The sequence below is a fragment of the Phalacrocorax aristotelis genome, chromosome 17, assembly GCF_949628215.1.
Source record: "Phalacrocorax aristotelis chromosome 17, bGulAri2.1, whole genome shotgun sequence".
Taxonomy (NCBI): Eukaryota; Metazoa; Chordata; class Aves; order Suliformes; family Phalacrocoracidae; genus Phalacrocorax; species Phalacrocorax aristotelis.
This window is the reverse complement of record NC_134292.1, coordinates 12,215,128-12,229,404: the sequence shown is the minus strand read 5'-3', so window position 1 is coordinate 12,229,404 and position 14,277 is coordinate 12,215,128. Positions and strand designations below refer to the sequence as shown.

The 14,277-nt window shown below is 47.1% G+C and overlaps 2 protein-coding genes across 9 annotated transcripts in view; one reads left to right on the top strand and one right to left on the bottom strand.

Annotated features, from left to right (window-relative positions):
• SCAI (suppressor of cancer cell invasion) overlaps nt 1-12,057 on the bottom strand; it is a 44,135-nt gene extending 32,078 nt beyond the window's left edge. For 2 of the 8 annotated variants that reach the window (XM_075112466.1, XM_075112468.1), the window contains exons 1-2: nt 11,535-11,688; nt 11,351-11,395 (exon numbers count right to left, since the gene is read on the bottom strand). In XM_075112466.1, coding sequence (XP_074968567.1) covers nt 11,351-11,395; nt 11,535-11,587 — 98 coding nt within the window. In that variant the 5' untranslated portion in view covers nt 11,588-11,688. Of the gene's footprint in view, nt 1-1,775; nt 1,876-2,286; nt 2,349-11,350; nt 11,396-11,534; nt 11,700-12,020 lie in introns of those variants that run through there. The other 6 variants (XM_075112461.1, XM_075112467.1, XM_075112469.1 and 3 more) reach the window with 5 other exon arrangements.
• A 157-nt stretch (nt 12,058-12,214) lies between these two features.
• On the top strand, nt 12,215-14,205 carry RPL35 (ribosomal protein L35). Its single transcript, XM_075112473.1, has 4 exons — nt 12,215-12,430; nt 12,697-12,833; nt 13,197-13,278; nt 13,986-14,205. Exons 1-4 carry the CDS (start codon nt 12,428-12,430, stop codon nt 14,133-14,135), a joined length of 372 nt encoding a protein of 123 aa, XP_074968574.1. The 5' UTR covers nt 12,215-12,427; the 3' UTR covers nt 14,136-14,205.
• The last annotated feature ends 72 nt before the right edge of the window (nt 14,206-14,277 follow it).

Below are 14,277 nucleotides of genomic sequence, written 5' to 3'. Positions count from 1 at the left end.
TCTGTATTTCATATGATAAAAAAGAAAGACTTGCATGTTGGACCCAGAATAAAACACTCAATGCACACCTCCATGAGCGCGCTTTGAATTAGACATTTAATGCTTATTCTGAAACAGGCTTTGAACAGAATTCTTGAGGAACTCGAACTGCCCTGTATTGTGGTCTCTAAAAATTACATCTGCAGCTTTTCAAGCACGCTTGGCTTAACTTCACTGTCAAACATTGTGATGGTACTCACTTAGCCTAACCTCACTGTTTGTCAAGCATTTTGATGGTACTTCTCTCACTCAACCGTAAGCACCTGAACAGTAAGACAGATGCAAAAATTTATCTCATTTTCTACTGAGGCCTTTAGAGGGAGGTGACCAGAAGACAGCAGAATGAATGGAGAAGACTCTGGGTGCTTATGAAAAGCTATTTCATTAGTACATAATAAATTAAACACAGAATCCTCAATGCGCCCTCTTTGTTCCTGGGTTATTTTATAATAAAACAGCTAAATCATAGTTAAAAGTAGAATGAAAAATGAAACCTTAGTTACCCACACAATTATAAAACTACCTCTGCTCTTAATGACCTGAAGATGTAAGTAGAAGTGCCTGCGGGAGAGAATTGACACAACAGACCCAGCACCTCTGGCATGACTGAACGAGTATGCTACAAATAATCAGCTTTGGTCAGTGACAATGGATGCAATCGTTTCACTCTCCTGCAGGACAGTTAAGGGGATGTTCTGGTTCTGCCGCGTACTGCACCCAGAAAACAGGAGTACTTCTAAACTGTCCAGTGTATTTATACCTGTACATGGTATGGTAGAAAGTCCTACTCAAAATCCGTAAAGGTTACACTTGAAAAGCATGAGCCCTGCTCAAGAATGGACTGGTTTCTTACTCATTACATGTCAAAATATTCTTAATGAGGATTGTAAAATAACACCATACAGAAAATACATTATAAAAATATTCAGACTAAATCACATCACAGGCAAACAGAGTCTTCCTTCTAGGAGAAGATAATCAGGAAAAGAAATAAGGGGTTCAACCAAGAAAGAAATAAAAGCGTGAAGAATTAAGCACAGTAGTAATAAGCATAACAACATAACAATTTCCCTCTGTGAGGTATCTTTAGAAAAGCTGCCAGAAGGTAATTTTTCTACAGATCTCAGATTCAAAGGAGCACTTTGCTTACAGACATGAGACATGTGCCGCTGCAGTTTAAACCCTGGTTTCACTCAGCCACAGCACATGCCTGAATATGAGGGAAAGATGTGAAGGGAAGATGGAAAGAAAAAGGACAACAGGAGCTGTTAAATGGTAGGTGAAGCTGGCTCTTCCAGCTGACAGAGAAGAAAAAATTAGTTATCTCATGCACTGGTTTTGGCTTATCATGCTCCAGAGGGGGCAGTATTTGGTGCTGTACAAAGAAAGAACTACTATCACGAGCAGCTCAGGAAAGGAGGAGGTCTTCCCTGCACTAAAGGCTGTGTTGTAATGCAGCAGCATTACAGACAGGAGAAAGAATTATTATTAGAAACAGCAAGTGGGCACAGCAAAGGGAGGAATATAGCTACTGACATCGCCCTTTCCCCAGGGCATGCTGAGCTCCAATGAAAAAAATAAATAAAATGCAACTAGTAGTAAATATAAATAAAATGCAACATGGACCACTCCTCCTCTTTGATACTAGAAGTAACCGCACAGCTCTGTCCTCCTCTTCTGCAAACACACAGTTCTCCCAGTTTTGACAGCCCAGCTATACCAGAAATAACACCTACTTTATTTTTTGTTCTTGCGTTTGATGCCTTTTGCTCTCTTTCATGCAAAAGAAACTGCTGGGCTGTTTTGCATGACAATTATTTTCTTTTTTCTCAAGTAGCACATGTTAAAAAAAAAGATCTCCAGAGTCTGCAAAAGGAGACACAGGAACATTAGTTTAAAGGACTTAAAATAAATGGTCACTTCCAGCAGAACTTATTGTCTCAAAGATTCTGCCAACTCCTCAGGCCATACAAGGCAGAAAAATTGTGCTAGCCAAGCATCGCACTTCGCGTGCCAGGTTCTTTCCAACATGCTCTCCGAACACACAATTCCAGGTTTGCTTAGTACAATACATTAATAGATTTTACAAATTCATCCCATTGCAGCACCCAGGGTAGAGGAGCATCCCCAAAGATGGCAAGACTGTGCAAAGCAGTTGAAGCTGAAAGGCAGCAGGAGAAGGGATATGGGAAACGGATGAAAGTTTCATGATGCTAGCCAGTATTTTTAAAGTTATGTGTCACTTACATCACACACGTTTCCACTTCCCTGTGGTTTGCCGTCTTTTGGCTAAGGTTTTCCAGGCTCAGCTGGAAGGGAAAAAGAGCGCTGAAGTCAATGCTATGGACTCCCTACTGGCCCTATTCTGGGACTCAGGCCTGTAAAGCAAGGCACGCTTTGTGAACAGTGGAAGAGTACTCTGATTCAAGGAAATCAAGCTGCAAACAGAAGTCATGCATAGATGTTCAATGACTGTATCACAGGCACATCTCCTTAGCCAGGTTTATTCCTTAGCCAGGATCACTATAACCTGCCATTCAGCTCCCTGGTAGAAGAGGGCGGTCATAACTTCACACCTGACGCTTACAAGCAAATAAAACCTCTCTCCACAGAAAATTTAGGGATACTATAACTGTATGGCATACTGTACAGGCAGAAGTTAGGAGCGTATAAACTCTATTGAGTAAGGACAAGCAGAATCAGGAGCAGTTTCCTAGAGCTGCATAGCAGAGTTGGCTGGACGCGGCACCTTAACCTCTCAACAGAGCATCTGTACAAACCTTCCGTATTTTTTAAAGTGATCTCTTCTGCTCGCTTGTGGAGTTGTGAGTGTCTCCTGCCTTCCAGTCAACCTGGACAGCCTCACCACATGAGTATTTAGAGGATAAAAGCTGTGAGAACCTATTAGCAGTGCTTTGTCTACTTCACCTAAATGGTCAATTGAAAGAACAACTCTCTTCTCACTAGAGCATCAGCATCAGCTCTCATCCTGTACTACTAGAGGCAAACAATCTCATTACAAAGACTTTGGTGGCACATTTGTTGCGTCTGGTATTTTACCAAGGATATCAGAGTCAGTAGTTCTGAACACAATCAGTACAGAATACAGATACTTCACATACATGATATATAACCGGTCTGTCTTTAAAACCAGAAGAATTTAGTCTTAAACTTTTAGACATTTATACTTTAAACTATCACTTTCAGAAAAAATCACATGATTTTGTAAGTATAGGCACAAGCGCATGTTTCAGAAGCAGCTCTTCCAAAAATCAGAACACGCCACTCATGCCGTTTAACAGGTGACTTCACACACTGTGGCATTCCAGCCTTCCAAAGACAAAGCTTGGATGTTAAACATTCACACTAAGCACAGGAACAAATTTATTACAATGCACAGAACTGATCAATGTGACCCAGTGAAGCTTCTTGGCTAAAATTAGAATGAGAATCTGTATTTTATTTTAGGCTCTAGCCATTTTGATTACTGAGCCTGCAGCTCCATCCCTTAAATAACCTGTACACAACCTTCGGAAGAGGACAGCGGACGCAAATCTAACAGGACAATCCAGGAAGGTCAATGTTGGGGATAGGGATAGGAAGGAGAGGAACCCCATTCTCTTTTTTAAAAGAAATGCTCTTTATTTTTTCACCCACCAACCTGAAGACAGCAAACTTGAAACCAAGCAGTCAACTAGGGTGGGTTGACTATATTGATTAACCATTTGCCTGAGAATCAGAACTTTCTGTGACAGACTAATACAGAACAGTAAACTGCCATATCGACTGTAAGTCCTAAACTCTTGCTGATCTGGGGTTCCATGGCTTGCATCAAATACAATTGGCTTGGGGGTTGCAGGTGAGGCTCTGATTAATATTACAATTCTGGAGTTGGGCAGAAAGTATATGCTTAGACAAGTGAACTAATGATAGAGGTGATGGCTGCATCCTGATTCACAGCTTCATGGACAGTTTTATCATTTTAATCAGGAAATCACAACACATATATAAACTCTGCTTTTCAAATGCTTCCCACTCCTTAGAGATGCAAGTGGTAATCAAAAAGCAAAAGCAAGCACAATTTCTACATCTATCTTGTTACAGGAATTTCCCCAACTGAGACGTTATTAGAACTGCTCTCCACAGAAACCAATGGTGGAAAACACATTCTGAACTATCAGGATTTTAAAGGTCTCAAACCTTAAGTCAAAAAGATCAGCTCTTTTCACTTTTCTTCCTGACACATCTCCCACAGCACCATTGCCAAAAGGGGACGGGATATAAAGCCAGATGCCCAGTTGGTATCTATTTCGTATCCACAAATTAATGGCACAGGTAAAACTAAGCTTTTCATCATTCATACCCGAAGCCTGGTACCATCATGTCTCAAATCTCCACCAAGAAACATCTGATCTTGCCTTCATCAAGCAAGATGTCTACCTTTGCTCTCTACTTGCCTCTCCTTTTCTTCTACAGATTAGCACACTCGCCTCTCATGTTTTCTTTCAAAGCTAAACTGCACGTTTTGGGAAAACCATCTGTGCGTTTCCATGTAATCTGCTCAGAGTGCCAGTCCTGACAGAGCCTCAGACAATGCAAAATTAATTACAACCCAAATTCATTCCTCTTGCCAGAACACCTAATTCACTATCAATAACCACTGTCCCAAAGTTCCTGAGACACCGCTCAGGTCTAGTCACAAAACACTGAAATAAATAAATAACCCCTCATACATATGGGCATACGCACCCCAAAAGCTTCACAGACTGCTGGAGTCAGTACTTCAGAGGGAACAGCAAAGAGCAGTTACATATCGGACCATTTCTTCATAAAATATATGAAGGGGAAAAGAAAGGATTTCTTGATTAGTCCAAGGTTTTTAAGTAAAAATTGGAACCACACACAGATATTTCTCATCCCCGGCTACTGTTCACCTCAGGGCACGTCAGCACTGCAGGGGCTGCAGCTCTTCCCGACATACCAAGCTCCTTTTACAGTAGCTCACTTGGATGCTGCAGGAGGCATCCAAGAGCAGGCTGAGAGACCACTCCCAGCCTCCTGGCAGGGTTTGTAGTCCAGGAGGACAGCAATACCCAGGTCTAGCTTAAAGAACCATTAGATTGTTTCTGTAGCAGCTATGCTCACTGTTATATAAACACGCACACAAAATACACAAGGAAAAGGACCTGGGCAGAGCCCAGGCTTTGGAGACATTTTTTGTTTGAACACAACGATAAAAAGCAATTTACAATATAACTTAAGAGAAACACAGAGCTATTTTATTTAGCTGATCTCTGCCTGGATGTTTGCTTATTTCAAAAGGGCAGTAAGGAGCAATGCAGCATGAACTAGGAGGGTGAAAAACCTCTATTTTATAAACAAATGACAGTGTGGCTGATGGAAAACCACCTGCAAATGCAGTTCTACTCCAATTGGGAATTTACCAAAAAAGTATTTTTCCTACTAAAATACACCAATTTTACAGCTAACTTGCAGAGGTAGTACTATCTTTAAAGATTAAGCAAGAGGGAAGGCATTTTAAAAAATTATAAAAGCATACAAACCCAGCTGAGCCTGTGACACCAGCCCACACATTTGTGCACAAACGGTCGTTCTCTCTTTTACAGATGGAGGAAGCCTGGTCCCACATCGACCTGTGTGTGGCCCTGTTGATCCTTCCCTCCATAACCTCCCTTTCCATCACCATACGCCTGGCTCTCCCACCCAGCAAAGGGAACTGCTGCAGCTGTGCCAGAGCTCCGCACACACTGACTGGCTGGCCAGAATGCTCCTACAAAACCTAACAACTCTCCTCTGTCTGTCCTTCCCTTTCATGGATGCACTAAACGTCCCTCTCCTTCAACTTCCTTTGAGTTTTGTGAACATTACTGGCTAGATAATCTTCAGGACCCTTCTCCCTACAGCAACACTGGTTACATTGGACGAGTGATTTAGAAGCTGCTTGGAGAAGAAGAAAAAAGAGAAAGCCTGACTATGCATAAACTTTATTTCCTAAAAAGGGGAAAGGAGAGGGACAGGGATATGTAAGAAAACAAGATAAAACCACGCACGCACAATTCTCCAGATGCACACTGCTATAGCGAGTGGAAGTGGCAGACAGCAGGCACACAGAGTCACCCAAGAATTTTATTACTGCAAACTGAAAGTTTAATACTTCCACGAGTGTGTAGTTCATTCCTCAGCATATCAGACCAGAAGACCTGCAAACATTGTCTTGTATTAAGACCCCAGAGTTAACGTGAGCCGCCACCTCTGCATTGCCTTTCACATCTCTGCAGGAACAGTCTCAAGACTTCCTGTAGGGAAACAGCCAACGCCACAAACTGGACTCCATTCTGAGTCAACTGAGTTTGAATATCCAGTATGTAGCCTCAGCCCTATTATTTTAGCTTCAAGTGTGCGCTTAGTCCGTGGAATCAGACTTTTCATTTGTTTTACAAGTCTTTAAAAATCCTTTTATTGCTAAAAGCACACCTGTGTGTATGCAGAACTGCAGCTTTGACATCTTCTCCCCCAGAAGGCGGAGCTGCTCAGTAGCATCGTACCATGGAAACAGAGTGTTGTCCCTGACTGCCTTCTACATTGAGATCATCTAAGCCACACCTTACCAGCAGACTCTTCTAAATTCGCTATGGGTGGACTCGCTTTAAATACAAGAGACATGATATCACCATGGGGTGCACGTGGCCTTTTACAATTACCTTCATAACACAAAACTTTTGCTTCTCCTCTTTATGTTTCTGCCACTGGCAATTTGTCTCACCTTTGTCAGTTCTGCGCCCTCTGTGATCCCTCTTTCACTGCAGTTCATGACCTTTTGTGTATAGGATGAACAAAGGGCAAAGGCTAAAAATGTCATCACAGTTGGGCCTCTGCTCTTCTACTGACTTAACTAGTTTGCTACTAAAGATGAGCTCATGCTCAAAGTCAGATGGAGGCAGAGTTTCTGGGTCATCGGAGTCCAGGAATCCTCAGAAGATGGTTCAGATGCAATGTGGAAGAGGATGCAAGTGTTTCCTTGCATCCAAATTCAAATCATGAATCTGTAGTGGTGCCTGCATACCACCTACGTGGTACTTTGTAGTCATTTGCATTGTATGAAAGAGCAATAGAAAAAAGAACACCAGGCTAGCCTACTCTTGGCAGGGGTGGGAGGGGAAGGAGGGAGATAGAAAAACACCATCAGCTGCAGCAGGCTGAGCTGTGTGTATTTATATTTCACAAGCTAAACTATTTAGTGGTTTATTTACACACAATGTACTTGGAGCAGCTAAAATGCCAGTTGTGTTTTATCTTGATTTTGTGGCAATGCACGTAAGACAGAAAATCATAGGAAGAGTCTGCAAATGAGATATGAACCTCGTACATCTGGAAAAGCACATAAAGCCACTGTGAGAAGGGAGAAAGATTTTGGAAGCACAGGCACAAGGGTTGAAATGCATTAGTTATGACAAGACACCAAATTACAACTCAGGGACTCAAAAGCAACGATCCAGCCACAATACAATAGTTTATGCTGCAGGGATCGCACATCCCTGCCTAACTCCCATAGCCAAGTCAACCTACAGCAAGGCATACCGGAGCCTCAGGTCTCTCTGGGCTGCCCCTCCATGTTAGAGTGAGGAGGGAACTGCAGGCAGCTCCATTTTATGCACATTCAATGGCAAGGCGCCAACACAACTGTTGACTGAGCCAAATCTGGGCCCCCTTGAACTAAGCCATCACCTAAAGCAGGGTGGAAAAGCACATGCCTCTCGCATCTAGAGCGGCCAAGTTCCTAAAAAGCATCCGAGTTACAGGATAGAATTTTTTTCTTTCTTTACTCAGAAAACGACTGATGTTTTAACTCTTTGGTGTACACTCAATTCTAAACTGAACGGTTGCTATACAATGTAGCTCAATGTTAACATGATACGGACAGTTAGGAGACTCCTTTCCTGCAAGTCAAATTATTTACTAGATGGCCCAAACAGCAGTTCAGACCAGCGTCTGATCTGAAGGGCAGTTATCATCACACTCTGTATCTTGTTAACATTCTCAGCCAAGGTGTCAATGGCTGCCTTCCAACTGGAACCTTACTCTGACAAAAGAGGATGCAGTACAAGCGAGGGAAAGCTTTTTGATCAGCTCCCTTCACTCCTTCTCTCCGAACCGATGTTCGGCAGTAAGCTGGCAGCAAGCTCAGGAACTGCATGGAGAGTATCATCACTCGGGGAATTCACCCTTCTGAGCAGGAACTGCTCCTGGACCGTTCCTCTGCCACACAGCAGAGAAATCCCTCTGCTGACTTCTGCTTTAATTATATCTAAAAAATTCAGCTTCTAGTCTGTGTTCCATTATAATAATAGCAATGATTAAAAATACTTCAAACGGTGAGTCCTCTAAACCTGCTGCTCCATCCAGGCTTTTTGGCATCGCACACTTCCTTTCTTGACTGACATCCTCAGGGAACCAGATTGATGGTTATTCTGGTCTATTCCCGCTGCAGGGCTGTTCTGCGCTCTCTCAGCACATGTAAACTGCTAGGTAATATTTGTGCTGGCAACTAACTTACATACTTTACAGAAACAGACCTCCATTTGACCCTCCATGCAGCTCCCACACACAATTTGGTCCACTCCTTTAAACTGCTTCCTTCTGCTGCAACACATACCCCATTCCATGCCTCTGTTTCTAGCCTGTTTAAAAACTACATACCTAGAAGAGCTTACGTGCTTAAAGACAGCAACTCAGCCTCAAAAGCCAAGCCTGCAGAATGACCTTACACAAGAATATCAAAGAAAATTAATATGAAACTTGCATGTACAGGTCCTGGTTTTCCTTCTACAAAAATTGCTTCAACTGAACGTTTCTATGAAAAAAATAATATTATAAGTTCTGTGAAAAAAGACACCAACTGATAAGACTCTGATAGCTGTATCATGCTTTAGGGGGTTGGTGGGTTTTTTTATTTAAAATACAGTTACATTTTAGCTATTTAAGCAGTAACATCACCTCAGAATAGACTTTCACACCAGAACTCCTCCTTCTTTGCGCAAAGCGCACCAAGCAGAATGGAAGATAAGCCCAAGTAACGTGGCCAGATGATGAAATGAATCCCCATTATCCATTTATACTGCGGCAGTTTATCAACAAGTCCATTTAAAGCCAGCAGAGCTAAACCAGAATAAAAGTGATGCAAAAAGGGGCGAAATCTGACTGGCACACACCAGGGCGAGCGCAGCTGCAGTGCGAGCGGAGGACTGTGCAGTCGCGTCATGTGACGGGAGCGGCGCTGGCAGCAGAGGAGGGAGAGCTACAGCCCCCATCCTCCCACCTTCATAAAACCGTGCCTTCGGTGCAACATTACGGACAACATGATTTAATTTCAATGCAGAACTGACTCAGGTTATAAGCTTGTGACATTTTGAATTGTTGTTCTCCATTTTTATTACCTCTCTCCACCAAATAACAGAGAAATGAATAACAATACAGGCAAGCTACGTATTCCTCCCACTGCTAAGGACTTTCAGCATTTTATCACTTGTAGATCTAGTCTCTCAACTGTACATGGTGAGCACAGAACACAGTGCTGCTGTCTGTATCATTCTTGCATGCAAAGCTTAGCCCAACTAGTCACCTTTGTGATAAAATCTTCCAATGTTTGTAAGGGACTTGGATTGTCAATTGAATTTTGATGCTGTGTGGTACCTGTATTTCAAGATAAAACAATGATCACAATCTCCTTTGTAGCACAGCAAACCATTTCTTCTCTCCATACAGTTTCTGTGAATGGATTTTGTATTTTCTGAGGCAAAGAACCTGGCTATCACGTTTGTGTGTGCTGCCTGTATTATTCTTGCAGCCCAGAATGGTTGGAGAATTATGTGTTTTGCTTCTCATTAAGTGACACATTGTTTCTTCCGTTTAACACAAATCGTGATCCAGTTTACCAAAGCGTCTTAAAAGAGACTGACTTATCTGATTTGAAAACAAAGCATCTTTTTTTCTGAGAACATGACCTACAGCCAGGTGTCATGCTCTTAATCGCCCCCTCAACAGTCTGAGCGAGGGAAGTTACAACCGTTACACAACAGGGGTCACGCAAGGCGAGGAGATACACCGGGCAGTAACCGCATCCGCAAACTTCCACAGCAAGATCCAGACCAGGGTGATCTTCTATGATTTCTGAAGTCTGCTACCAACACCGTGGTTCTGTTGCTTGCAGGAATGGTGGGAGAGCATAATGCATGCTGGGAGACTCACTTATACTAATATTTTAGTCATCATATGATCCAGCAGTGCTGCTTTGCATTAGCTTAGACGAAATACTGAGAATTATGGATTGCATTTCAACCGCTCTGGCAAAACTAGCTATTTTTTATAATAAGGTATCCATTTTGCAGGTTGGAAGACTAGGATTGCTTAGCTGAGAGGTAGCTTAAGCAAGCAAGCTTGGAGCCTGGTTATTAAATTACAGAAGTATAACTCAGACTGTAACAAAAACAGGTCCTATTCTGTGGTGTGAGATTAGACCCAGACTCTGGAAACCTGCAGTCTTGATCCTGAACGTTTTCTCTGTGGCAGCCTTTGGTTACTGACATCTTTATAGCCACTAACGGGAAAGAAATCTGGGGGGATGACACAACCTAACAATCATTCAGCTTCTATCCCCAAGGCCATTTCACATCGCCTATTGTCCAAAGCATTTCTCAGTGCAAAACAAGAATTTGGTGAAGAGGGAGTTGCTGAGGTAAGAGTTTAAAACCAGACCAAATCCATGCCGATTCCGTCTAACTTGCGATTTGGATATCCAGCACTGCACAGGCAGCTCTCGTAAAATCCAGCGGTATTTCATCCAAAAGGATTCGTTTGCTGATGCAGAAACGCAGCAACTACCTGCCAAAGGCACGCGAAACACCCAGAGCCTCCCCACCTGGGAGAGGCAGGGTGGCGAGAGGCAAGGTAACATAAAGAACAGAGAAGTTAATAAAGAAGGGGCCGTTTTCGTAACGATCGCGGTTACGTTGCGGACCAAGGCCTAAACAGAAAACGTGTCACATCGTGTTTCTCTTCCCCGTTAACGGCGGAGACGGCGACCAGAGCGGCTCCGGGCGCAGGGCCTGGCCAGCCGCCCCCGCCATCGCCGTCCCTCAGCCCCGGCACAGAACACGGACCCCCAGCGGGGTCGCGGCTCGTTTCGGGAGCGCCTAACAGCGGCGCGCAGCCGGCCCCGCCGCCGGGAGGGGATGCTCCGCACAGCCCCGGCCGCCCCCGCCCGCACCTGCCGGGCCGCCCGCTCCCGCCTTACCTGGGCCTCCGCTTGCGGCAGGGCTTCTCCGCCGGGCCTGGAGCTCTGCGGGGGCGAGACAGCGGTGAGGGGCGCGCCGCCGCCGGGCCTGCCCCGAGGCGCCCGCAGCCGCCGCCGCCGCTCCCGCCCGCCCGCGCCGCCCCGCCCGCGCCCGCCCGCCCCGTCGCCGCTCCGCCCCCCGCACCTGGAGACCGGACCGGTGCGGGGCACGCGCTGCCGGGCGGCTCCTCTCACCATCCGCGCCGCCCCCGCCAGCTCCCAAGCAAAGCCGCCAGCGCCGCCGCGGCGGGGGCTCCGGCTGCGCCGAGTGCGGCTGCCGCCTCACGCTAGTCCGGGCCGGCCTCGCCCCGCCCCCGCCCGCTCCTATTGGGAGAGCGCCCGGGCAAACGACGAGACGGCCTTCTGATTGACGGCGCGGGACGTCAATCGGGAGCCCCCGCCCTCCCGCGCGGGGCCGGTGAGGCACGGCGCGGGTGCCTGGATACGGCGGGAGGCGGCGCCACCGTGCGGGGAGGCCTGGCCCGGCCACCTCCCTCCACCCGTCTGTGTCTCTCCGTCCGTCCGTCTGTCCTGCCCGGCCACTTCGCGCGCGGCCGTGCCCCTGCCCCAGTCACGCTCCCGCCCCGCCCGCCGTCACGTCCCCATCGCTGCCGGGGTAGGAGTGCCGCACCTCGGCCAGCGCGAGAACACCGGCTCCGCTCTGACAGGGCTCCAGCGGCTGAAGACGAGCCGGGGACGACGGCGGCGGCGGCGGCAGCAGCAGCAGCAGGGGAAACAGCAGCAGCAGCAGCAGGGGAAACAGCAGCAGCAGCAGCAGCGCCGAGCTGTCGCAGCGGAGCGGCCCGCTCCCGAGGGGCCGCTGCCCCGGGGCCGGCGGCGCTGCCCCGCCGCCTCCCGCCGCCCCTGTCAGGGCCCGCGGCCGGTACCACCGCGCTGCCCGCGGGGGTGGCGCGCGGTGCGCAGCGCACGGGCTCTCCCCCGCCGCCTATCGCGTATTGGTAGGCTCCGGCCGGCACCACCCCCTGTCCCCGCCCCACTGCCACCCTTTCCGCTGCGCGCCGCGCCGGTGCCGCCATCATGGTGAGCCCTTTGCGGCATCTCCCGGGGCAATCCGGCGGCATCCGGGCGGGCACCGGGCTGCCGGCCGCCCCGACGCGCCACCGAGCCCGACGCGCCGCCGTCACGCGCTGCCGGCCCGGCGTCACCGTCGCCGTGATGGGGGGGGGGAGTGGGATGAGGGCGGGCGGCGGGAGGCCGCGGGGCGGCGGGCTGGGGAAGGCCGCTGCCGGGCGGGCGGCGCGACGGGGGCCCGGGAGCGGGGCTGACGGCCTCTCCGCCGCCCGCAGGCCAAGATCAAGGCCCGAGATCTGCGGGGGAAGAAGAAGGAGGAGCTGCTGAAGCAGCTGGACGATCTGAAGGTGGAGCTGTCGCAGCTTCGCGTGGCCAAGGTGACCGGCGGGGCCGCCTCCAAGCTCTCCAAGATGTAAGTGGGGCCTGGCCCGCGGTGTGGGGGCGAGGGGAGGCCGCGGAGGGGCTCGGCCCGGGCCCGAGCAGGGGCTGGGGAGGCGCTTTCGCAGCCTGTGGGTCCTTCGTACTGTGAAACGAGGGGAAAAATGTGGTACGAAAGAAGGACAAATATTCCTAGGCTCGAAAGTCGGTTTGTGCCTCCGCTCAGAGGCGTTAAGCCGAGCTGTGCCGGAAGCTATTAGTGTTTTGCCATAACACGGTATCATGTGAGTTACTTGGTTGTAGCACGTACACGGTCTCTGCATACTGGGTTTTAAACCTACAGTAATTGTCTTTTAGTATGTTCTGAGACATGCTTTGTGTTTTTTCTCACGTGAAGACGTGTGGTACGCAAATCCATTGCCAGAGTCCTGACTGTTATCAATCAGACCCAGAAGGAGAACTTGAGGAAGTTTTACAAGGTAAGTCCAAACGTTTTGCATAGTAGTCTTTTTTTTTTTCCTCTTACTGCTTTCAAATACGTAGTTTGGAGGCAGGAACTAATTTCATAGATTGTTACTTAAAAGCTTAAAATTCAAGGAAGAAATCCTTATTTATGTTCAGTTTTAAAGTTCTCTAGTCATGGTTCCTTTTTAAATATTACTGCAAGACTACCCTGAATTCTCTAAGCTCAGTGTAAAGCTGCTTTTGCCAGCCTTCTGGGCAGCATTGCTTCCCTGGGGCGTACTGCGCTTTCTAGAAGATGCAGCTTCTGGAAATGCAGATACTCTCCTAAATTTTAGTCATGTTACAGGTGACCAAGGAATTCTTTATCTCAGTAAAATGTTTCTATAATTTTTACAATATTACTTCTTGGAGTTTGAATTTTATACATGGGGGGCAAAAAGGACTCTCGAACAGGTGTTGGATAACCTGGGCTTGTAAGATTAAGCATTTCTTAAATCTGAGTCAAAGCTAGTGTGACTGGTACAAAAGTTGGGATTGGCTCATGTTTCCCAGTGGAGAGAAGTTCTCTCAAACTTCTAGACTGTAACAATAGTCCCAATTAAAAAAAAAAAAGCATTGCTGCTGATGTTGGTCTTACGAGGAACTCCGCGCTCTCTGAGCTCGTGCACCCAATTGCTGCCTTGCAGTGTCTCAAACTCAACTTGTGTGTTTTTGCAAATAGGGCAAAAAGTATAAGCCTCTTGATCTGCGGCCGAAGAAGACTCGTGCCATGCGACGCAGATTAAATAAGCATGAAGAAAATCTGAAGACCAAAAAACAGCAGCGAAAAGAACGTTTGTACCCTGTCCGGAAATATGCCATCAAGGCATAAACTGCAGCGTGCAGAAAGCTCTTAATTATATTGGCTGAGTGTGTCCCATTAAAGAGAATTTTGTTTGGAAGCTGTCACTGGTGTTTTTTTTAGTAGCGGTGGGATAAAAAAGTCACTGGCTGTATGAAGAGAAAACCAGAGG